Raw genomic sequence first — 22,808 nt, 5'->3', positions numbered from 1 at the left:
TTTCCTATACCTAAAGTCCACTATCCCCCACTTTTCCATCCTTTGCCTTCCCCTGCTGACAGCCATTCTTGAAGACCTGACTCACTAGTCCTTCCTCCCTTCCTAGCTGGGTCAGGCAGCCCTCCTTTGTGTTCCACAATTCTCCTCGCATATCCCTGTTGTTGTGTCAGCCACACCTGTCTGCACCCTGCTGAACATGAAATGCCAGCCAGATTCCCTTTTGACAATCAAATAAGGTTGTAGAAAAGATAGGCGTGTGGCTTCCTTACCTGTTGGAGTCTTTGACTACATTTTTGCAAGAAGAAAGGGAAATTTTTTGTTGGGGAGCGTCTTTTCTGAGATGTAATCTTTGTTGCTGTGCCTTATAAATCTGTATGCTCCGTCTGTATATACCCCCCCAATACACTGTGCCTGGCACACAGTAGGTACTTAGTAAGCACATGCTGAGTGAAGGTGACCAGCAGATGAGGTGGCTCCTGGAGGCTGTGTTGGGCAAAGGTCGGAAACAGCTGTCTGGTTTGAAGAGAGGGAAGACCGGGTAGATAGCTGCAAGTGGTAGAATGATGCAATTAGAGGCAAAGCATGGTTTAGTTGTAGTATGCAAATTATTAAAGTTATTTGTTCTTAGAGGAACAAACTAAAATTGGATACAGTGTTTGGTCCTAGAAAAAGTAGACAAGTAAAATCTGAGTCATGTTACAGAGAGGGAAATGGATCCCTATTTGCAATTTCCAACTTGATTTTAGATCATTCCTTTGGGTGACTATAAATCTCCCATCTGCTTTTCTAATTGTCCTTCTAATTGTCTTAGAGATTACTAAAACGCTTTTCAGAGAATATGGGTTATATTATTCAAACACAGAAATAAACATTTTTCTTTTCAGACTCCCAAGAAGAATTACCAGAAATCTCCAAGTTTTCCTAAAACTACACCAGGAAGGTTTCCTCGCACACCGCAAACTCCATCGTACACTCCAGAAAGGCTGCCAAAATCCCCTGCAGAAATGACACCTGCAAAGCAGGCGATTTTTAAAGAGTCCTTAAAAAACTCCTCCTTACATGGCTGTGACTCACCATTGGATTCAAAAATCACTCCTCAAAAAGGATCACTCCTGGCAGAAGAAGGTGCCTCTCCTGAAACAGAGATACCAGGAACTTCCAAAAGGCAAGGCGCTCAGCCGCCCGTGCATTTGCTGAGTTGTACTTGGCCACATTCAGTGAGTTCTGGTCTAGAAAGCCCCTCCTGCACAGCATCCCCCGCCCCATCTACTGCCCAGCCCAGGCGTGAGTGTCTGACTCCCGTCAGCTACTCTCTCAGAACACCTCCGAGAGCAGCAGCCTTCCCGACAACGCCTCAGAATCAAAAACACCAGAATCCTCATGTGCCCGGAGCTTCCGAGGCAGAGGCACCAGCCCAGACACTAAAGGACGAAGCTGTCAAAACCCCAAAGAGACCAGGGAATACAGCTGTGAATTCTTCCCCACCTGTTACTCCAAATAAACTACATACCTCTCCTTTATGTGATATTTCCAAGAGTCCCTTTAGGAAATCTTTGCTAGAATCTTCTCCCTCTGGAGAACTGGATTGGAAAGGGCCCCGGATGTCATCCAGTGTAGCCACATCTCTCTCCTGTCCTGTGCCCTCACCTCCTCCCACAATCTCACAGAAAGCTACATCTGATACAGTCCCCCCACCACCCCCTTCCAAAACTGGGAAATGGTGTAGAAGGACCTCTAATCCTGAGAGGAGCGTCTGGGAGTGCCAGCCGGACACCTCTGCTGCTCCTGGGGTTGGCACAACTGACAGCCCCGTCTCCACCACAGACTCTAGAGAGGACCAGAAGGGGGTAAGCCTATCTCCTCGGTCTCCTCTTGAAAGATGGAGCCACCAAGGCACTGGTTTGGGGAATGACTGGCATGTGTCCTCTCCTTTGCTCGTTACAAGTGACACAGAGTATCTCACTCTCCTCGATGAAGCTGAACAAAATGGTAGCGATAACTTGAAAGGTAACATCTCACCAGTGGAACCAGGTGAGGGGCTAAGGACAGTGGTTGCTGCTGAGAAGCCTTCTCTGCCTTACGCTCCATCTCCTCCTTCCTCTGGGCCCGGCTCTCCTCTGACACCCTCCGACGACCTGTGCTGTTTTGTGGGCAGAAGGCAGCACCAGGCTGCAGCACAGCTGGAGAACCCTCGGGCACCAGCATGGCATTCCAGAGCCTCTGCCAGCTTACAGACCTACGAGGTCGAGCTGGAGATGCAGGCTTCTGGCCTTCCCAAGCTGCGGATTAAAAAGATAGACCCCAGCTCTTTGTTAGAAGCCGAGCGTCTAAGAAAGGAGGAGAGCTGTCTGGGAGAGGAGAGCTTCTGCCCAGGTCTCAGCATGCCCAGGGGCAGCAGGGTCTCAGGCAAACACGAACCCACCTACATGTCACCCCCCTGCCTCCGCCCCTCCCACAGCACGCCCGGCAAGAGTGGGGGGCAAACCTACATCTGCCAGTCCTGTACCCCCACCCGCTGTCCCTCTAGTACGCCCTCTCCCTTTCAAACAGATGTTGGGGTTCCTTGGACACCATCCCCCAAGCACAGTGGGAAGACAACGCCTGACACAATTAAAGACTGGCCCAGGAGGAAGAGGGCAGTGGACTGCAGCGCCGGCCCCTCTGCTGGAAGAGGTGAGGTCAGTACAGACCTTTCTGGGAGCCTATGGTTGCTGGAGCCCGAGGGAAAGGAGCGAGGCCTGGAAGTCGGCATCCACAAGGCTCCCATCTTGGAGGATTTTGAGCTCGAGGGGGTGTGTCAGCTGCCAGACCAATCGCCCCCCAGGAATGGTGTGCCTAAGGCTGAGGATGCCACCTCATGGGGGCAGTTCGGGCTGAGTTCCAAGAAGAGATTCCTGTCGGCTAAGGAAGAAGCTGAGTATGGAGCCAAACGAGTGTGTGACGGCCTGGGAGAAGACTCAGTAGTCAGTCAGAGTGAAGAGAGGTCTCCAAAATCAAGTATGCAACAGCTCCCCTCCACAGGAGACGACGAGGTGTTTGTTTCTGGTGAGTGTGTTTTTGACGTGCCATGTTTCTGTTGGGCAGGGTATTTGGTGAGGAGGCATTTGCAGTTGCTTCTTAGGAAGGCCTGGGCTTCCTTGCTGGGAGCTCCACTGACCCTGTGGGATCTCTCTAGGCTCCACCCCACCTCCCAGCTGTGCCCCGTGGAGCTGCCTCTCTGCCAGCGGTCTCCAGGCTCTGACCCAGTCTCCACTGCTGTTCCAGGGGAGGACGCCTTCCTCTCAGTGCAAAGACCACAGAGGTAATTTGTTTGCTAGAGGTCCAGGATCAAGCTCCTGTCCTGTGCTTGACTCCCTTAAGTTCACTCAGGGTTGCCAGGCAACTCAATTTTGGAGGAGCCTTGGGGAATGCCAAGTATGGGATAGAGGATTTTCTGCCTGCAGTGGCATGTACCCTTCCCAGAGGAACTCCACGTCTATGGAGTGTGCAAACTGTACATCTGAACAGAAACCCCCTCAAAATCCTACTAGAAAATCTTAAACTATTCAATCTTCCTGAAGATGGTGACAGCAGCGGGCACACTGCAATGAACTGCTCACTTAGACCCTGCACAGGAAGGTGTTCTGAGCAGCACGAATGATAGCGTGTTTGAGCCAGGTCCCCGCAGCGGGTCTCTCCTGTTTTCTGTACGTGTGGCATGATGACTGTAGTGGCGACCAGCCTTCAGGCTCTAGGACTCGCCTTCCATGATGCCATCTGAAATAACAGGATCTGGCCTATTGACTGCACTGTTAGAACTGAAAGGGAGTGTAGGAGGTGGTTCTCTTCCCTCAAAACTGGGATGAAGTCATACAAAATAGCATAACCCCACAGATCTGAGAGCTGAAAGAATGTACAGTGTGTCGGACTGGGGGAATTCAAACTATAGGTACTTTGCATATTTACAGTTGCTTCCTGTCGGCTCAGGCGTAACTGTTGAGGGCGGAGGGCCTTGTAAGAAGTGTAACATTGCTGCAGGACGAGGGAACCTCCAAGCAGTGCTGATTTTCTTAAGTCCGCTTTTATGTGTAACCCTCTGCAGTTTAAGCCCATTTTTTTTGTTCAGTGCTTGGTTATTCCCTGCATGCTGAGTCTTTTTCTGCCTTTTTCTAGGTGAGGAGAGGGATGTATTTCCCTCCGCCGCAGAAGAATCTCCTTTCAGCCGAGCACTCTCTAGGAGACGCCCCATCAGCAGAACTTACTCACGGAAGAAGCTCATCAGCTAGTCAGGATGGAACCCAGTCGGAGGACTTACAACCACAAACACGACTGAGCTCAAAAGAGGAAGGTGACGTCACAGGACCCCATGGGCATAAATTGAGGCTCTGGTCTCAAGCTCCTTTTACGGTGGTCAGCGTTCAGATCCCCTTTAGATGCCACAGGGTTTCCACTTCCCTTCATGGAGTCTGTCCACCCCAGGCGCTGCCCCTTGTCATGGGGAGGCTGGGCGGAAGGCAGTGAAGCTGGTGCCGTAACTCAGGCAGCCCTGGGAGTCAGGAAACCAGGCGAGGAATTGCAAGACTAGAATCCCAGTCCAGCCCCACCCCAGCCGTGACCATGGCAAGTCAGAGGGCTGCTCTGTGCCTTGCTTGTGAAAATGGAGAAAGGGACCCTGCCTTGGGGTCCCTCGAGGGGCTGCTATAAGGCACTACAATGTGGGCAGTGTTTTGTAAACTGTGAAGCCCCGTATATGAGGCTGCAGTGGGCGGCAGAAATTTTTTTGCATTCCCCACAGAACAATAAAATCGTCTCTGGTAACTCGGCATTCAGTCCATTTGTTCCGTGGCAGAGCTCTAGTATTTTCTGGAGCAGCCACCTTTCAAGGTCTGCCCTGAGAGTCAGCCAGGTCATGGCACGGGCCTTGGCCAGGACCTGGCTGACAGCACTGACTCAGAACTGTCTCACAAAAGGGTTCAAGCCTATTGTGTTCCCAAATCTGCTTCCCCCTATTGTCTTGCAAACCAAACTCTAAGTGGAAATTCCCATTTCTCCCTTCAGAGATTGTTTATTATTAAATGTTTTATTAAGATTATAAAATGTGCTAATAAGTTTCCCAGTTCCTCCTTTACACATAAGACCATTTAAACCACAACCCTATTGCCACTGACCATTTTGGGACAAGACCTGTCTGAATCCCAGAACTGTGGGCACACACTTATGCCTGAGACCAGAATTGTCCTGAAACTCTTGCACAAGACCAAAGGTGTCAATCAGGTACTGCAGCTTAAAGGAAGTGAGTGGTAGAAGTCCAGTTCTATTGGGCTGTGGCCCAAATTTGTTGACTCCACTTAGCATGAAGCTGAGGACCCGCATTTAGGGTGCGAGGTAAAGACTGTCCTTCACAGAAGCAAAACAAGCAACTGCACCTTTCAGCAGGATCGGGGTCTCCCTCCAAGGCAGGAGTCTGCCCCAACGGCCTACAGGGGGTTTCTCCGGACGTCAATCATCCCTGGGCTAGTTCTTCGTAGCTCCCGCCGGGACTTGGGCAGAGGCCCGAAGTTCCAGGGCAGGCCCACCTCGCCCGCAGGCAGTACCCGCCCCAGCAGGGGCTCAGCGGCCTCCCGCTGCCTCAGCTCCTCGGGGGAGCCCTGCTCTTCGCCGCTCAGGCTCGTGCGTTTCCAGGTCACTGGTAGTGGAGCGTGGACCAAGTCCCGCATCTCCTCCCGGGTGCGGGGGACGCCCTCAGCGAGGGGGGACAGCCAGAGAAGCTCGGGCACTGGGTGCAACTCCTCTTCACCCCCAGGGGCTTGTCTGTTCTCCAGGCACAGGCTCCTCTTCTCCCCACCTGTCATAGAGAATGACACGTCCCTGTTGGAAATGGAGGTGACAACACCTTCCCAAAGTCCTAGCTTCCCTTCCCAAAGTCCTAGCTTCCCAATGCCCCAGCACAATAAGCAGCCTGTGACATGAGCCCCTAAGCCCAAGTGAGGGTGGCTGCCAAGCTTTCCTCAGAACACAGGACTAAGCCTGGCTGTAGGGCAAGCAGGGCCAGGAAGGCACGAAGACAACAGGTAAAAATTACCCCTGCTCTGGCCTGCAGCAGTCACACCACTGAGCTTCTGCTTTAGTTCCTGGTTTATCCACATGTGGCGGCCCAGTTCCTTCTCCAGAGCTTGAATCCGGGCGTCGTATTGTCTCTTGCTGTCCGCCAAGCCCTCCCCGAGGTGGTCTAGAGGGAAAGGCGGAGGTGAGTGGTGCAGGGCTGTGGGCAGCTGGGCAGGGCAGGCAGCAGGGCCTGCGAGCGGTGGCCAGGGCTGCCTCACCGCGGCTCTGCTGGAGCAGGAGCTGCATGTTCTGCTCGTGCTCCTTCTGCTGCAGGGTCAGCTGGCGGTCCATCTCCAGGCGCTGCCGCTCCAGGGCCACCTCCAGCCAGTACACCAGCCTCTGCTGCTCCTCCAGTTGCATCTCCAGCTCCGAGAAGGCGATCTGCTGCTGGTGCTGCTCCTCTCGGAGCGTCACCACCTGTCCCGAGACCCAGCCACGCTCAGCCACCTTCCACTCAGGTCATCTTCAACCAGGGACAGCAAGTATTGACAGACTTGACACCTTGGTGCCATGTCGCTAAGAAATCACCGGGGTCTTTCCTGCTGAGCTAAGACTTAGCCTCAGATGCCTTCCAGGCAGTGTTCCAGTGACCATTTGCAAACGATCAGAGCTGGCCCTCGAGATGGAACTCATCTGCCATCTCTGCCGCAAACCCTTTGCTAGCCCCACACCACCGAGCTGCTGGGCAGAGCCTCAGGCTGTGGAATTTCATCTGGGCCAACCTCAGCACTAGGGACGTTTCAGGCCAGATAATTCTTGGCTGTGGCGGCCTGTCCTGTGCCACTGTAGGATGTTTAGTAGCATCCCTGGCCTCCACCCCCACCACTGTGAAAACCAAAAGTAGCTCCAGACATGGCCAAATGTCCCCCCAGGGCCAAACCATTCCCTGTTGAGAACCACTGATCTGGCCAAGGGCTACCCTCAACGCAGCCAATAAGACCAGAAGGAGGTAGAGAAGATTGGGTCTTAGTTTCACTAAGGAAAACAGGCTTTAAAGAGGAGAGTCAGGAGACGCTCTGGAGCCCCGGAGACAAGGTGGTCCTTATTCTGTTCCCCTATCTGGGAGGTAACGGGACATTCGCTGAGAAGCTGCCATCTGACATCCCCACGAGTTGCAGGAGGCGGCAGGGAGTTCGTGGGCTGGTGACCCACCTTGTCGAAGTACTTGCAGAGTAGGGCTCTGGTCTCGGAGGATGAGAGGTAGCTGAGCTTGGCCATGAGGTTCATCTCGCACTGGGACAGCAATGAGGCTGAAGCTCGAAGCACCCGCTGGCGGCACGTGATGGCTTCGTTCTTGTACTCGATGGCAGCGTCTAGGGCCTCGATGGCCTCATCCAACTGGAACAGTGTCCGCTCCTCCTACAGGGATGGGCACGTATGGAGGGGGTGTACCAGGCTTCCTGTGCCTCAGAGCACCCACTCTGCGAACACCAGTCCTGGGCGGACACATGATAGTCAACACCCAGCCTTAAGCGTCCCTTCCTCCTGAGGGCAGTCAGCACATCGAGAGAGAGGTGCCCCCTGCTCACTGTCCCAGCCTTGACCTGGGGGAGAGGGTGGGGCACGGCCAAGAGGCTGCTCGCTTGGGTGCATGCCCTCCTGAGTGAGCTACACGGGAAGCTCAGAACACCCAACGTGGAACCACAGCCAGGGTTGGGATTGCCACAGAGGCACCATAAGGTCTTCCAGGTAAGTTTATACAGCCACGAGTCACTTAACAATGGGGACACTCAGAAACCGTCGTTGGGCAGTTTCGCCATTGTGTGAAAATCACAGCACGTGCTGGCACAGACCTAGATGGTGCAGCCTACTACGCACCTAGACTGCCTGGGGCCGCCCACTGCACCCAGGTGTGCCCAGGCTACAGACCTGGACGCATGCAGTTACTGTGCCGCATACTATAGGCAACTGTAACACGATGGCATGTATCTGTGCATCTAAATGTATCTAAACAGAAAAGGGACAGTGATGATACAGTATCTCATGGGACAACCACCATATATATGTGGTCCCTCATTCACTGAAACTTTGGCATGCAGCACATAACTGTATTCACGTAGGACTCCTCTCTGCTCAGGGAACACAAGCGTGCGGCCAAGGTGGGCTGAACATGTGCCGACACGCAAGCCCCCCACGGGGGACTGAGATGCTCAAGCACAAGTTCTAACGCAGCACGCAACTGAAGGAGTGCAAGTTCCAGCTGGAAGGGAACTGGGAGGTCACGTGGCTGGGCCCGTGTGTCCCAGACAAGGGGGCCAAAGCAGCGGGCAGAAGGGCCAAGCCAGCCCCCGCCCCACCTTGCAGGGCCTAACACACAGCGGGACTTGTGCACAAGCAGCAAGGCAGCACCACGCGGGGCCAGAGAGTGGCCTGAGGCAGGCTGCAGACAGCAGGACCACGGGAGCAGAGAGCCAAGCGGAAGGGCCGAGCTGCAGGGCCACCCACAGGACGCACCTCAGGCGACAGCAGGCTGCCCTGCTTCAGCTTGCTGTCGATCTCCAGCCGCTGCTTTAGCAGTGAGTCCTTCTCCTGGCGCAGGCTGTCGATCTCCCCTCGGATCTGCTGCTGGCTCTGGGCGCTGCCCTGCCGCAGCTGCCCGCTCTTCTCCGAGAGCTCCTTCTCCAGGTGCTCCAGCCGGCTGGACACTCGCACGATGTCCTCGTTGAGGGCCTGGGGGCAGCACCACCAGGGATTAGGCAAGGAGCAGGCGCCGCCCTCACAGTGTGGACAGAAAGGGCCAGCCCAGTCACTGGTGCTAAGGAGGACGTGGGTTCTTCCCTCGGGAAACCTACAAACTGTACGTTCTGTCAAGCAGGAGGCCCAAGTTTTAGTTCACAGAAACTCAGGGAGCCAGGGCCAAAAGCCCCAGAGATGGCCAGAGGGGGATCCGTACAAGCAGAGGGAAGAGGCCCTCCTGGCAAGGAGGGATGACATGGGCAAAAGGGGTGGGGCTGGCCTATCACTGAGATGACCGACTGGAAAGTGACAAAAATTATGGGAAATCAGTGGACAACCGCCCGGCCTTTCCTGGAGCTGAATGAAGAAGTGAGGGGTCTAAGGGCCAAGGGAGGTTAGGGACCATCCAGCAGCACCCTCATCCCCCTTGGACTTCAGAGTGCTCCGTGACGGCAGGAGCAGGGTCCTGGCCTGTGGGTCTGGAACCCCTTGGGAACCTAGCCAGCACCTCTACTGGAACAGGCTCTGCGTTTCTGTTTGACAACCACCCCCAGCCCTGATCACCATGGCAACATTTGACAGAAGAGGAAACTATGGCCCAGGAGCTGACCTTCCTAGTCAAGAGGGAGTGATGAGTGAGGATGCCAGGTGCAGAAGTCGCTTTCTATTTGGCCATACGGCGTTCCTATACCTGCTCTTCCTCATGCTTGCCGCACAGGCCCCAGGCAGCTGGTTAATGAGTGAAATGAATTGTAGGACAGGTGCTTGGAGGGATTCCTCTACCCACACATCAGTACTTACATCATAAACATCCTAAAGCCTAGAGATCTTGAGGATCCATGGGATATAACCCAGTAGGACAGAGCTTCACCTGCCTGGAACTTACCTGGCAGAGACATCATGTAGAAGAACCTCACCTGTCTAGACCTCACCTGGCTGGACCGCAGGCGCTTGCTCTCCAGCCCCGTCTTCTCCTGCATCAGGGCCTCCTTCTTGGCCAGGATGGCCTCCCGCTTGTGCAGCTCCTCCCCCAGCTCCTCCAGCGCCCGCCGCTGCTGCAGCACCTTCTCCATCTCCTGGTCCAGCCACTTCTTCTGCTCCTCGATCTTCTGAGAAAAGTGGGGAGGCCACTCAGTGCCACCTATGGCTGCGTGAGCCGCTACCCGAGGGCCACTGGGGAGAATGGTGCACCCACCTGCCAGCCCCCAGGGGACCCTGGCAAGTGGCCAGGGCGGCCCAGCCAGGCCACGGGAGCTCTGGGAGGTGCGGGCGAAGCCCAGTCCCACCTGCTGCTGCTCCAGGCTGACCACGGAGCCGTTGCTGCCGCTGCGCCGCTTCCTCTGGAATGCCGCGATCTCTTCTGTCTTGATTTTCAGGATCTTTTGCTGCTGTTCATGCTTCAGCTCCAGCTCCTGGGTGAGGAAGCTCGTGAGCGTGGCTGTTTACGGTGCCAGCGTCTTACCAGAGCCGGCCGGTGATCCCAGAGCCTGCAGGAGGGTCCCGCACTCCCCGGACAGCCCTGCAAATCGTCCCCCACACGTCTACCTGGGTGCCAGGAAACAGATGCAAATACTTGTCCCTGTGAGATACCAGTCACCTACATACTTCATCTCACTGAAGTTGCACCTGAGCCTTGCGTTTCCAATAGCACTCCATTTTCAAATGGAAAAACAAACTCAGAGAGCCTAAGTGGCACGTTTTATAAGGCCACATGGCTATGAGAGGAGGACCCTGCCTGGGCTCTCTGGGATGAGCCCCAGGCTCAACCTCCTGGGCTGGAGAGAGGGCGCCCCGCCCCGCCACGAGCCTGACCTTGACGCGGTGCTGCCGCTTGTTCATCTCCGTCTCTAGGCGCCGCTTCTGCTCCGCTTCCTCCCGCAGCCGCCTCTGCAGCTGCCCCTGCTGCTGCCGCATGAGCCGCACGTTCCTCTCCAGCTCCTGGAGCCGCTTCTCGCTCTGGGCCGACAGCGACACCAGCCGCTCCGTCGCCTGCTTCTTTTCCTTCAGCACCTGGGACCCACACAGTCTCCGCTGGGCCGTGCACGGGCCACCTGGAGCCTGGCATAGTGCCCGGACTCAACAAGGGTGGGAAAGGCCCAAGGACAGATAAATGGACAGAGGAACAGATGGAAAGAAAAACAGGTAGGTGGATGATAGACTAATAATAACAAGATACTAACAGGAGAAGCTACTATGACATTTACCATGCCCCAGGCACCATACTAAGTGCTCTGTATTAAGTGATCCTAACAAGCCTAAGAAACAGTATAATTATCATTATTCCTATTTAACAGATTAGAAAACTAAGGGCCAGAGAGGTTAGGAAACTTGACCAAGGACACACAGTAAGTGGCCGAGCTGGGACTCACAGGTGAGGAGTCAGGCTCCAGAGCCCCGCACTCAACCATTCTACTACATTGTCTCATGGAGAAAAGAAGGAATGAATAGTCGATGGACAGCTGCAAAGATGGAGAGGGGGGTGGGATCATATAAAGGTAACAAACAGGGACAGTGTTGTGGGCCAAATTGTGTCACCCCAAAATTGCTGTATGGAAGCCCAGTACCTCTGAATGTGACTGCATTTGGAGAGGGTCTTTAAAGAGGTGATTAAGGTTAGATGAGGCTATCAGGGTGAGCCCTAATCCAACAGGACTGGTGTCCTTAAAAGAAGAGGAAGACACACCAGGGGTGCAAGCGCACAGAGAAAAGGCCACATGAGGACAAGCAAGAAGGCGGCTGTCTGCAAGCCAAGAAGAGAGGCCTCAGGAGAGGCCAGACCTGTGGACACCTAGTGTCCAGAACTGTGAGAAACCAAACTTCTCTTGTTCAAGCCATCCAGTGTCTGGTACTTTCTACCGGCAGCCCTAGCAAACTAACACGGATAGACAATGCACGAATCAATAACACGGAATGGAAGGGGGATGGACACATGGGTAGGTGGACAGCTGTTCAGTCCACTGGTAAAAGGCTAGACAGATGAGTCAGATGGACCACGGGCTGACAGACAAGTGAGGACGGGCTGAGGGGTGAGTGAGTGGAGAGCCGGAAGGAGGATGGGTGGACGGAGGGCGGGAAGGGCTGCATGCCCAAGGGCAGCTTTCTGTAGATGCCCGGCCCTCAGCCTCTCACAGGGCTCCTAGGTGGTCACCAGGCAGTACCCGCCTCCCTGCTTCTGCTGTGTTTAAAGCTGAGCTGAGAACCCCGGCTTCCGTACAATGCCAGCCTCGCCCTGGGAGGCCGGGGTGGGCTGGGGCACAAGGGCCTGAGTAGGTTCCACAGTGAGCGTGTGGCTCAGAGCCCACGTGTCCTGGTCCCAGGGACCGCAGCTGGGAAGCCAGAGCCGCCCACACCCTTCACCCTGCGGCCCGACACTGACCTGCACCTGGCTCTGGGCTGCAGCAACCCTCTTGCGGAACTCCTGGAGGCGGGACCGCTCCCCGGCGTCCTGGGGCTCCCTGCCCTCCAGCTCCCGCAGCTGCCTCTGGCCCTCGCTGAGCTCGGCCCGCACCCGCTCCGCCTCCCGCTCCAGCTCCCGGATGCGCTGGCTGTGCTGGCGGTTCAGGGCCTGCGCCGCCCTCCCTGGGAGAAAGCCGGCCGTCAGCACAGGCGGCTGTGCTGCACCTGTCCCTCCGCCTGGGCGCTTTCCCAGCCCTTGCACACCTGCGTGGATTTTGCCAAAACTTTGTACCACCAGTACCGTGATTTTCTTAAATATTTTTCTTCAAACCAACCCACTTTCAAAATGACCCTTTATCCACTGCAGTGAACCAAGGAAATTACAAATCAAGTAATTTTATTTTTACCTAATACACGCTAAAATAAACACATAACTTGAACCTGCATATAATTAAGCATCTGGATCTAACTTCCACTTGCAAGAAATCTGGAGGACAGGGGAACAAGTCAAATGACACCACAAGAAAACAAGCAGACAAAATAGTTGGGGTTTGGAACATTCTAAGGATGACTGTGAAGAGGTGACAGAAGGGAGACTTCAGACTTTAGAAGTGAATATGGTCTGCATCCACAGGGTTCAACCAACCGGATGGAAAATATTTGGAAAAAAAAAAAAATGGACACTTGTGTCTGTATCAAACACGTACGGACGTTTTTCTCATCATTATTCCATAAACAATATAGATTAACAATGATTTGTGTTGCATTTATGTTGTGTCAGGCATTATAAATAGTCTAGAGATGACCGAAAGCACCCAGAAGGACGTGTGTGGGTTATGTGCCAACACTGCGCCGTTTTATATGGGGGACCGTGAGCACACGAGGATTCTGGTATCGCAGGGGCTCCTGGAACCGATCCCCCGTGGATGCCAAGGGACAACTGTGTATGTGTGGGGGGCACGTCTGGGCCTGGCGCAAGCGACAGGTGCGGACACACTGCTGAACAACCACGGTACCAGCTCGCCCCGGGCGCTCAGAGCTCATCAGCTTTGTGGGATGTGCGAACGGCATCTCGGTTCGGTGAAAACGTCCACAGTTTTAGAGAGACACCCTGCACGGTACAGGGACGAAAGACTCGACGTCTGGGATCTGCTTCAAAACATTTCAGCCAAGAGAAAAGGGAGAGGAGAAACAAATGTGGAGAAATCCTGGTAGCTGCTTACTCTGGATGGTGGGTGTCTGGGGATCACTGTACTAGTCTCTCTTCTTACATGTGGGTTTGAAAATTTTCAGAATGCATTCTATCATAAATAAATTCACAACTGTTAAAAAGGCTCACCTGGTCAGCACCTGAAATTGTCCCCTGGTCCTTTACTCATCACCAGTAGTATGCGCAGCAAGGCTCGGTCACGCCCCACCCCGTGTGCTCCCCGGACCAAGAGGTGCTGTGCTCAGCGTGGTGCCTGAGACACAGCAGCCGCTTGATAAGCAAGACACCACCTCGAGCTATTCCAGATACTACCTAAATGAACTCATTTCACCCTCACGACACCCCTGAGACGCAGGTACGATTACCAGCCCCATTTTACAAATGAAAACACGGAGGTCCAGAGGAGTTGTGCTACTTGCTCAAGGTCGCACAGCTGGAAGAGGCTGAGCTGCGTGTCACACCTAGGCCATCTGGCCCCTGCTCCCAACCGCCACACTGCTGAACCCTCTCTAAGACAGTGTGGGAGAAGAAACCAGTGAGAACCCCCCAGGTGGGAGGCCTACCGCAATGCCCACTCTCACCTGTGCGGACCAGCTCGCCAATGAGCTCCTCCTTCATGCGGATGTTGATGGCCAGCTCCCGGATCTTCTGCTGGGCCTGGGCCAGCCGCCACTCGGAGGCCGTGGCAGTGGGGGCCTGTCGGGCCTGAACCAGGGCCTTGCTCCCACCAGCCACTGCAACAGGCAGACTGCCAAGGTCACCATACCAACGACAGCAGGGGAGGTAGAGGAATGGAGAGCGGGGGCATGGCCAGTGCAGGGGCTGCAGGGATGGTGAGGCGGACTGTCCCAGGGTGGCCGGCCCAGGACCATAGAGCGGAAGGGCTGAGGAGGCCCCCCGTGCCCCCCACCAAGCTTACCTCTGGGCCCCAGGATAGCCACATCCAGCTCTTCAAGGCGAAGCTCTGGGCCCTTCCTGTCTGGCGGACTCCCTGGGCGGGCCCCCACCCTCTGGCTGCAGTTGCCGATTCCATTTCTGGAGGGCAGAGCAGGAGTCTGCACTCCTCCCCAGTCCCTGCCCCAGCCCGGCCACCTCCCAGCCCTGGAGGGAGGAAGAGAGGCCACTGCGCCTTCCATCTTCGAGTCAATGTAACCCAGGAATGTAAGTCTGGCCAGTCAGAGCCCAGGGGCAGAGCTGAGGAGGTACAGGACAGCTGGGCACCAAGGGCCGCCTTGGAGGCTGACAACCAGGAGGCCCGGGCCTCCCTGTTTCAACCCACTCCAGTGAGACCTCTCCCGGAGAACTGGCCGGGGCGTGTAGGTGAGGGCACCCGAGACCTGAGACGCTTCCCCCTCTGCTGTCGGGGAGGGGATGGGGGGATCCTCATTCTGCTCCGGCCCAGCCCCAGGCCCCGAGCAGGCCCTGGTCAGGTCAGGCAGCGGGCCCACTCACCTGCGCAGGGGCAAGGTCTGCCTGGGCAGCTCCTCCTCCTCGTCCTCCTCTGCTGATGCAGCTGAAGAGCCACTTTCCAGCCTGTCCACCTCAGCCAGCAACTCAGCTCCAGTCTCCCTGCCATGTGTCACCTGCTAGGGGAGTGAGCCATTTCCCATCCTGAGTCTCTGCTCCTGCAGCGTGCCCTGCCTGTCCTCCTCACGCCTCTGCCTGGAGCCCAGCTCAAATGACACCTCCAGGAAGCCTTCCTAATCTCAAGCTGGAGCAAGAGCTTCTGTCCGCCCCTCCACCCCGCTCCTGCTCCCATGGCCCCTGGTACTCCTCAGATGACAATCTGCCCTTTCTATCTTGTGCCCGGGTCATCTGCACCCAAGTCCTATCTCACCAGCAGTTCCCTGCCAGAATGCGGGTGCACAACAGACTTCTGCCAAGGGCTTTTAGAGCTTAGGTGACCCAGAGCTTTCAGGCATGGCAGGAACAGCCTTTGTCCAAAAGGTTTTGACTGGCAGAACTAGAAGCAGGAGACCACAGCTCATGTAAAAGTGAACTTGCAGAAAGCCACCCAAAGGCAGAGGGGATGGCCTCCGAGGTGATGAGCCCTCTGTCTGCAGAGGTGCGAAAGATTTCTATCTGGCACCAGAAGCCCCTCTGCGACCTCCCCCAGGGATGCCCAATGGCACTGGATCCTTCTGAGAGGCCTTGCAGAGTCACCCAAATTGTGTCCCTTCCCCTGGGAACACTGAAAGCAGCCCCTCACATCGCCCACCCATGAAAGCACGGAGAGGGACGTGTGTCCCTCACCACCCTGCTCCTGCCCCAGCCTGACCAGTCTAACGAGGCCCAGCAGACACCAGCCTCACCCCTCCTCACCTCTCCCCGCTGCTCAGGGCCACCTTCATCCCCAGGGAGGCAGGCAGGAGGCACCATGCCCAGGACGTGGGCGTGGGCGCCCCCCAGGGGGGCTGTGTGAGGCCGAGGCACAAAGGACCCCGGGGACAGGCCCTGCAGGAGCCCTGGGGCCCCCCAGCCAGGCCGCGCCAGCTCTAGCTGCAGCCGCAGCTCCACCATCTCCTCCTGCTGCTCCCGCAGCCGGTCACTCTGCAAGACAGGGTTCCGGTGCTGAGGGGGTGTGGATGCTGGGGACAGGGATGCTCTGACCCTGTCACCGTCTCATCACACTCCCACCATGCCAGCCCGCCACCTCCAACCACTGCCACCAGAGGGCGCCAGGTGCAACGCCAACCTGGTTACACCTGGCTCCAAGGTCCCATGCTGCTGCCCCTCCAGCCCACCCTCCCGCCCATGTTCACCGCCACCCAGCAATGCTGTCCTGCTGGGGACGCCCGCACTGTTCTGTTGCTCACCCCACACGTTTGCTCATGCCCGCACCCCCTGCGTCCCCAGGCTGGCTAACTCCCTCTCATCCTGAGAAACTCGGCTCCGACTTCCCCTGCTTCCTCCTCTGGGAGGCCCTCCCCGCACTGTGCGCTGCGAAAGGGACGGCCCCACCTGCAGTTTGTACTGCTCCATGGCATCCTCCAGCGCAGCCAGGAAGTCGCGGTTCTCCTCCTCCAGCCGGGCCACCTGGCTCTGCAGGCTCAGCAGCTGCTGCGCCCCCTCATCTTCCTGTGTGCAGGGGGAGAGGCTTCAGGGGCCGCGCTTGGCAGGGCGAGCTGGACACCCTGGTCCTTTCTGCACTCTGCCGTCGGCTCATCCAGCCCTGCTTCCTACCTACGCTGTTCCAAGCCCTGCCTGCAACGGGGGCTCCGGACCCACTGGAGGAGAGGGCACCCCAGACCCCGCCTGGCCTGAAGTCCCCTCTGCAAGCCATTTGGGCCATCTCTTGTAATTACTAATCATATTTTTATTACTAATAACATAACCCCTATTATTATTATTACAGGAACAACTTAGCCCTCACCAGCATGCCCGGCACTTGTTACACTTCAGCCCTACAACGTCCCCAGGAGATAAGTGCTAAGGTTACAGCTATATTTCACAGATGGAGCTCCTAAGAGTCAGCCAGGGAGGGCCCGTGCCAATGGACAGGGTGCAGGGGCACAGCTGGCTGTCTGAAGACCCTCTTCCTTCCTTCCTTCCTTCCTTCCCTGTGCCCTCCCCGGGGACACACCCGGCCCTTGGCCACCTTTCTCCTGCCGGGCTCCTGCGCTGCCTGGTCCTCGGCGGAGGCGCTCTCGATGCCACTGTCGGGCCCGGAGGCGGAGCTCAGGGCGCTGCGCTCGCCCTCCACGGCGCACAGCCAGTCGCGCACCTTGCGGGCGGCGGCGCCGGGCAGCCCGGGCTCGGCCTGCAGCTCGCGCAGGAGGCTGTAGGCGGCGTCGGTGCAGGCCCGGTAGCGCGCGCACTCGGCGCCCAGGCGCGCGGCGGCGCAGGCGGCCCGGCCCGGGGCGCGCCGGCCGCGGTGGATGATGCGCGTCTCGGAGCGGTGGCGCGGGGGCCCCCGGGTGCCGGCCGCAGCCTCGTCGGGCGCCCGCTCGGCCTCGGGCCGCCAGTTGACTGTGGCGCGGTTGCGGATGTTCTGGGCGCGGCTGGCGTAGTTGAGCGTGTTGAGGGTCTCGTCGAAGTCGGAGGAGGAGGGGCTGACGCAGGCGATCATCACCGTCTTGGCGTTCCCGCCCAGCGAGTCCTTGAGGATCCTGCGTGCACGGGGCCAGGCGTCAGGGCCCCAGCGCGCCAGGGCCAGCGCGCCAGACCCCGCCAGGCTCTTTCACGTGGCCCCTGCGGGCGGGGACCTCGGACTGCAACGGCGCGTGAGCTGGAGTCAGAGGGGTTTCCACCCCCCAGTAGGGGCTTAAACCCCACCCCAGGCAGGATAGGAGCCGAGGGGCGGCTCACCGGGTAATCTTGGAGTCGCGGTAGGGTATGTGGCTGCCTCGGCGCTGGGGGTCCCCCAGGGCGCTGATGACGTTGCCCAGCGCCAGGAGGCTGCTGTTGATCTGGATGCTCTCCTTGAGCCGCTCGCCCGTGCTGCCCGTCTTGAGCACCCTCTCTGAGCCCGCCAGGTCCACGAAGTGGAACTTGGAGACGAGCAGCTGGCCCGCGGCGGGGCGCGGCAGGCGGCTGGGGGCACGCCCCCGCTGCTCCAGGGTCACGGTGAAGACCGTGTGCGAGCGGCTGGACAGGCGGTTGAGGTGCGTGCCCCCCGTGTGCCGCGCTGCGTTGCCCATCTCCAGGACGCTCAGCACCTCGTCCAGGCCCTCCACGTCCACCTCCTTCACGCCACACAGCACTGCGGGCACGGGACGCTGTGAGCCCGGGCAGCCCGGGACTGCCCGGCCAGGAGGGCAGCAGAGCGTGCTAGCCCTCCACCCGCTGTTCCTCCCCCAGGTGCCCCTCCCCTCCTGTGCCTATGGGTACAGAAGAACGCACTGACTCAGTGGGCACAGGGGAAGCTAAAGCAAAACCTTCCGGGGATCAGGACTGCCACGAGGAGGTGCCCCTCTCAGGCAGGTAAGCCACCCCGGGCCAGACGCCCCATCGGCCAGGGGAGAACCCCAGCGTTCCTCACCAACATTCCCACGCTCATCTTCCCGAAGCTGGATGTCGCGGCTGGCGGTGCCCACCTCAAGCAGGTCCCGGAACTCCTCTCTGTACACTTCCAGGTAGGACACGTGCACCAGACAGTCCAGCAGGTCGTTCTCATCGATGAGCTTGAAGGCCTCGGCCATGGCCCTCGGGATGATGCCCTGCTCATCCTCGTGGAGGGAGGCTGGGGAGACACCGCAGGGCCTCCTGCCACCACGTCTTCAGCCAGACGTGGCCCAAGGCCCCTGGGCCCCACCGAAGCTGGCGGATGGCGCTCGGGATGGGGAAGCAGCAGCAGAGGCCAGGAAGGGATGGGCAGCCTGGGCCAGGCCACACTCGAGGGTGGTCAGGCAGAATTCCAGAATGTAAGAGTTGGAAGTGACTCTCACGGGTCATTCAAGCCCTGCACGATGTAAGCGCCCTCACTACATCCCAACAGCCAGCAGTCGCCCTTAGCCTGGCAACTGCCTGGGACCGGGGTTCACCATCGCAGCCCATGCTCGGTTATCTACAGGGCCTCTTAAATTCATCCCGAGGAAGCAATCAGAGGCTGTGCGGAAGAGCACTCTGCTCATGGTTCAACAAAATGCGAACAGCCTAAGTGTCCACGCTAAGATCCAACAGGTGATCTGGTTAAATAAACTGCTTTCTATTCACAATGCAATGCCAGGCAGCCATAAAAAATTAGACTGAAGAATATTTAATGATACAGAGAAATGTTCATGATATATTGTTAAGAAAACAGAATGATACAAAAGAATGGGTATAATATAATCCCATTTTTTAAAAGTATGATAATCTTCACAGAGAAAGAAACTGGAATGCTAATGGAGTAAGTGATTTCTGAAAGGCAATTATCAAGTACATTTTATCTCATGCATGTGTTTGTATTTTCCTAATTTTCTAGACAAGTATGCTTCTGCAACTGCTATGTTTATGTCTCTCCCAAATTCAAGTACTGAAATCCTCACCCCATTGTGATGCAAGTGGGGCCTCAGGGAGAGACTGGGTTGTGGGGGTGGAACCCTCATGAATGGGAACAGTGTCCTTATAAAAGAGGCCCAGGAGACACCCCTTCTCTCTTCCACCATGTGTGCTGAGAGAGAGGAGGAGGCTTTAAGAGGAAACAGGCCCTTGAATCTGCTGGTGCCTTGATCTTGGACTTCCTGGGCTCCAGAAATAAATTTCTGTTTATAAGGCACCCAATCTATGGAATTCTGTTGCAGCAGTTGGAAGGGAACAGGGCTACCGCCCTGCCTTGTTCATATTACTTAAAAGGGGGCTGTTCCTTCAGTTGGCCCAAGGCATCTTTCTGAAAACTGCCCCAGAGCCTCACCAAACCAGCCTGCAACCCTGCCATGCAGAAGCCCAAGCTGCTTCTGGAACTAACACTCCTCATTCTCAGCTGTGCTCCAACTGGAACACAGATTCACGACCCTCGGCAGCCCTCCTGACAACCTCCAGAGACACGCCACCTTCCCATTCCCTTCCTCCCCTGAGGTCCCCAGAGCCAGGCAGAACGGCCCCATCTCTATGGAGTTGAGAAGGCCGCTCAGCTCCAGCAACCCTTCCTTCCCGCCCTGCCCTGCCCAGCCCACCGATGTGGCCTGTGCCCACTGGACTGCAGATCTGTCTGGGAAATCGACTCTCCCTCCTTCAGTGTCCCCACCTTCAACAGGGACTGGCAGCAAAAGGGCAGGGGCAGAAATTCAGGAAGACACAGAGGCCCCTCAAAGTGGGCACAAGGCCACAAGCAGGGTCACTCACCCACACTGGCCTCCCCCATGGTGTACGTCTTCCCGGAGCCTGTCTGACCGTAGGCGAAGACGGTGGCATTGAAGCCCTCAAAGAAAGCCTCGAGGAGGGGCTGCACACAGGCCTGGTACACGGCTTCCTGCCCAGTGTTCTCGGCCAGCACCACATGGAAGCCAAAGTGGCGGTCACGGCCCAGGGTGACCCGGCCCTGCTCCAGCTCCACCTGCAGGCAGCTCTGATGCCCGTGCAGCAGCTCCTTGGGCAGCAGCGGGCGCACCCGCAGGGCCACTCTCACAGGGGCCTCCTCTGCCCCTGGCGGCCGCTGGGCCTCCAGCCCCATGCTGAGGGAGCACCGCTGAGGGAGCACAGCTCCCGCCCTGCGGAGAGAGGGAGAAGCTCCTGTCATCAGCACCTGCACTCCAGGGCCTGCACTCGCCCTGCAGGTCACCTGGAGCCAGATCCTGCAGCTCCTGACCTTGAGGGGATGGAGGGAGAGTGGTCAAGGTTCAGAACGACCTCTGTGCCCACCCTGGCGCCCAAACGCTGCACGGGCCATGATAGACATGGTCCTCCACGGTAACACTTCACGGCTCTGTCACCGGCCAAATAAGGCCCTGCCTCCTCCCCTCGGTACCCAGGGGCTTTGGTGTTCCAGCTGCGCCCTGCCCCTGTGCCCGTCTCCTAGAAGAACACACACAGCGCCGCGCCGCGCCACGCCAGGGCACTCCTTTCCTGACGCCCACTGGCTAACTGCCACTCCCCGCCTCACCTTCCCCAAAAAAGTCAGCAGATCCTTCAAGACCAAGCTGCCACCGCCAAATCCCTTCAACTCCATCTCCTAATCTCTCCCAAACTCACCTGCTGCTCCCCAGCCTGCAGCCAAGCCCTGGTCCTGGCCACTGACATGGTGCAGAGGTGACTGTGGCCAGCCTTCCCCTGGGTCTCAGTCTCCCTGCCCCCTCCCACAGGGCAGCCAGGGGCATCTTTCAAAAACGTAAATGAAATCACGTCCCTCCCCTGCTTAAGCCCTCCCCTCAAAAAGTTTTCCCAATTCCGGTGGGATTCAAAAGCTCAACGGGGAAAAGATGACAATCCTGCTCACCTCTGTACCCCAGGCCTTTCCTCACCTCTCTGCCTGCAACAGCTGGGTGTCACCAAAGTCTCCTCGCCTCTCTGGGCTTAGGCTGGACCCTCCTTCTTCAGGGAGCCAGGGACGCTCGTCTGCTCTGTGCCCCACCACGACATGCACAATCCCCCCAGCCGCCCCTGACCACTCTGGAGCAACTGCCAGGACACCCGCTGTCTGCCTCCACCTTCTGCACCAGCAGCTGGAAGGCAGCGACCCTCTTTGTCCCCTTCGCCCTGTATCACCAGCGCCCAGCACAAGATCCGACGCTGCCCAATAAATAGGGATGATCTACATCCAAGGGGCTTTCCCATCCTCCGTCCTCTCGCCGCACTCCTCACGCCAACCTCCAGCCCCAGCACGTCATTATTCACCCTTTAACCTCCCTCAGGACACGCACCTGCCTCCGCGCGCCCTCCGCCCCGACGGCCCTCCGCGCGCCCTCCGCCCCGACGGCGCCGGACGGGCCCCAGGCGCCGCGGGGAGGGACGCCGGCCCGAGGCGGAGCGCGGGCCGAGAGCTCCCGGGAAGTTGGAAGCAGCGAGTGCCAGCGGGACCGAGGACCGAGCCTCGCCGCCCGCCCGCCCCTCCTGGCAGGCCCGGAGGCCGTCCGCCCCAGACGCAGGAGGGGCGCCGGCCCGTCGCGGAGGGCCTCCGGGAGGCTGGAGCACGGCGACCGGCCCCTCCCGCCGGCCGGGACTCCGCGGGGCCACCAGGCCCGGGCCTGCGCCCGGCGGAGCGAGCGCGCGCCTCCCCGGCCGCCGGCGCCCACCCACCTGCCCGCGAGCGAGCGCAGCGGCGGGCCGCGCGGCCAGGCCCCAGCCCCGGCGCGGCGCGCGCGGATGCCGTCATCGGGACCCCCGCCCCGGGCCGGCCCCTCGCCCGCCTCCCCGCCTCCCCGCCAGCCCGGGCGCTCGGGGGCGGGGGCGCGAGCCGGGCGGCGCCGGGAGTCCGCCGCAGACGGGGCGGGGCCGGGCCTGCAGCCCGAACGCGTGCCCGCAGGGCGGCATCTGCTTATTTTCTGGAAGGCGTCTCCCACCGGACGCCAGGCAGTCCTGTCCTCACTCAGGTCCCGGTCCCTTCTTGGCCCATCTGGATTTTCTGCTCCCAGTCCCAAGCCACGGCCCCTGCACAAAAAAGCTGGCAGAAACTTTCATCTGCCCGCATTGAAAAAAGCGCTTCCTTAGTTTTAAGACTCGTTTTCTCACAATTTAGCATGTCTAAAGTTGGGTTGTATCCTACAGTCATTGGCGAGGGAAGCTTGGCACCAGGAGAGGAAGGAGAGGAGATACGGGGACTGTCCGCGTGCAGCCTGAAGGACATGGTGTCTCCACCTCGGAGACCTGGGGTGCATTGTTTGCGTTGGGAGCACCATGCATCGGTGAATTCTTATTAAATCTGGAAACGCATTTGTCACCTAAAATGTCATTAGAAAAACTGAACTCATAGGGTAGTGAAATGTAATGTATGATGTGTATGCATTGCCTGTTATACACAAGCAACATGATTAAAGGCCACATCTCTTCCTTCAGATAGATCTAAACTAGGAAACCCTCAGCCTCA

General features: G+C 57.8%; 2 protein-coding genes across 3 annotated transcripts in view; one reads left to right on the top strand and one right to left on the bottom strand.

Moving 5' to 3' along the window:
• The window catches only part of TICRR (TOPBP1 interacting checkpoint and replication regulator), a 45,229-nt gene extending 40,644 nt beyond the window's left edge, over positions 1-4,585 (top strand). Inside the window, exons 20-22 of the mRNA XM_012763338.3 lie at positions 885-3,045; positions 3,176-3,301; positions 4,153-4,585. Coding sequence (XP_012618792.2) covers positions 885-3,045; positions 3,176-3,301; positions 4,153-4,265 — 2,400 coding nt within the window. The 3' untranslated portion in view covers positions 4,266-4,585. The remainder of the gene's footprint in view (positions 1-884; positions 3,046-3,175; positions 3,302-4,152) is intronic.
• A 447-nt stretch (positions 4,586-5,032) lies between these two features.
• KIF7 (kinesin family member 7) lies at positions 5,033-22,149 on the bottom strand. Of its 2 annotated transcripts, none has more exons than XM_076004754.1 (19): positions 22,022-22,149; positions 20,132-20,496; positions 18,348-18,548; positions 17,675-18,068; positions 16,965-17,475; positions 16,328-16,444; positions 15,689-15,916; positions 14,819-14,952; positions 14,286-14,401; positions 13,948-14,100; positions 12,137-12,339; positions 10,573-10,770; positions 10,047-10,172; positions 9,693-9,869; positions 8,539-8,754; positions 7,237-7,443; positions 6,303-6,501; positions 6,062-6,208; positions 5,033-5,824 (listed from the first exon to the last, which is right to left on the bottom strand). In XM_076004754.1, exons 2-19 carry the CDS (start codon positions 20,457-20,459, stop codon positions 5,457-5,459), a joined length of 4,023 nt encoding a protein of 1,340 aa, XP_075860869.1. In that variant the 5' UTR covers positions 20,460-20,496; positions 22,022-22,149; the 3' UTR covers positions 5,033-5,456. The 2 variants fall into 2 exon arrangements, with proteins under 2 accessions (XP_075860869.1, XP_075860870.1); XM_076004755.1 differs by having other exon boundaries at positions 14,819-14,949.
• Between the last annotated feature and the right edge of the window lie 659 nt (positions 22,150-22,808).

The sequence above is a fragment of the Microcebus murinus genome, chromosome 7 (assembly GCF_040939455.1).
Source record: "Microcebus murinus isolate Inina chromosome 7, M.murinus_Inina_mat1.0, whole genome shotgun sequence".
Lineage (NCBI taxonomy): Eukaryota > Metazoa > Chordata > Mammalia > Primates > Cheirogaleidae > Microcebus > Microcebus murinus.
Note: the sequence above shows the minus strand (reverse complement) of the source record. Positions and strands in the feature narration are given on the sequence as shown.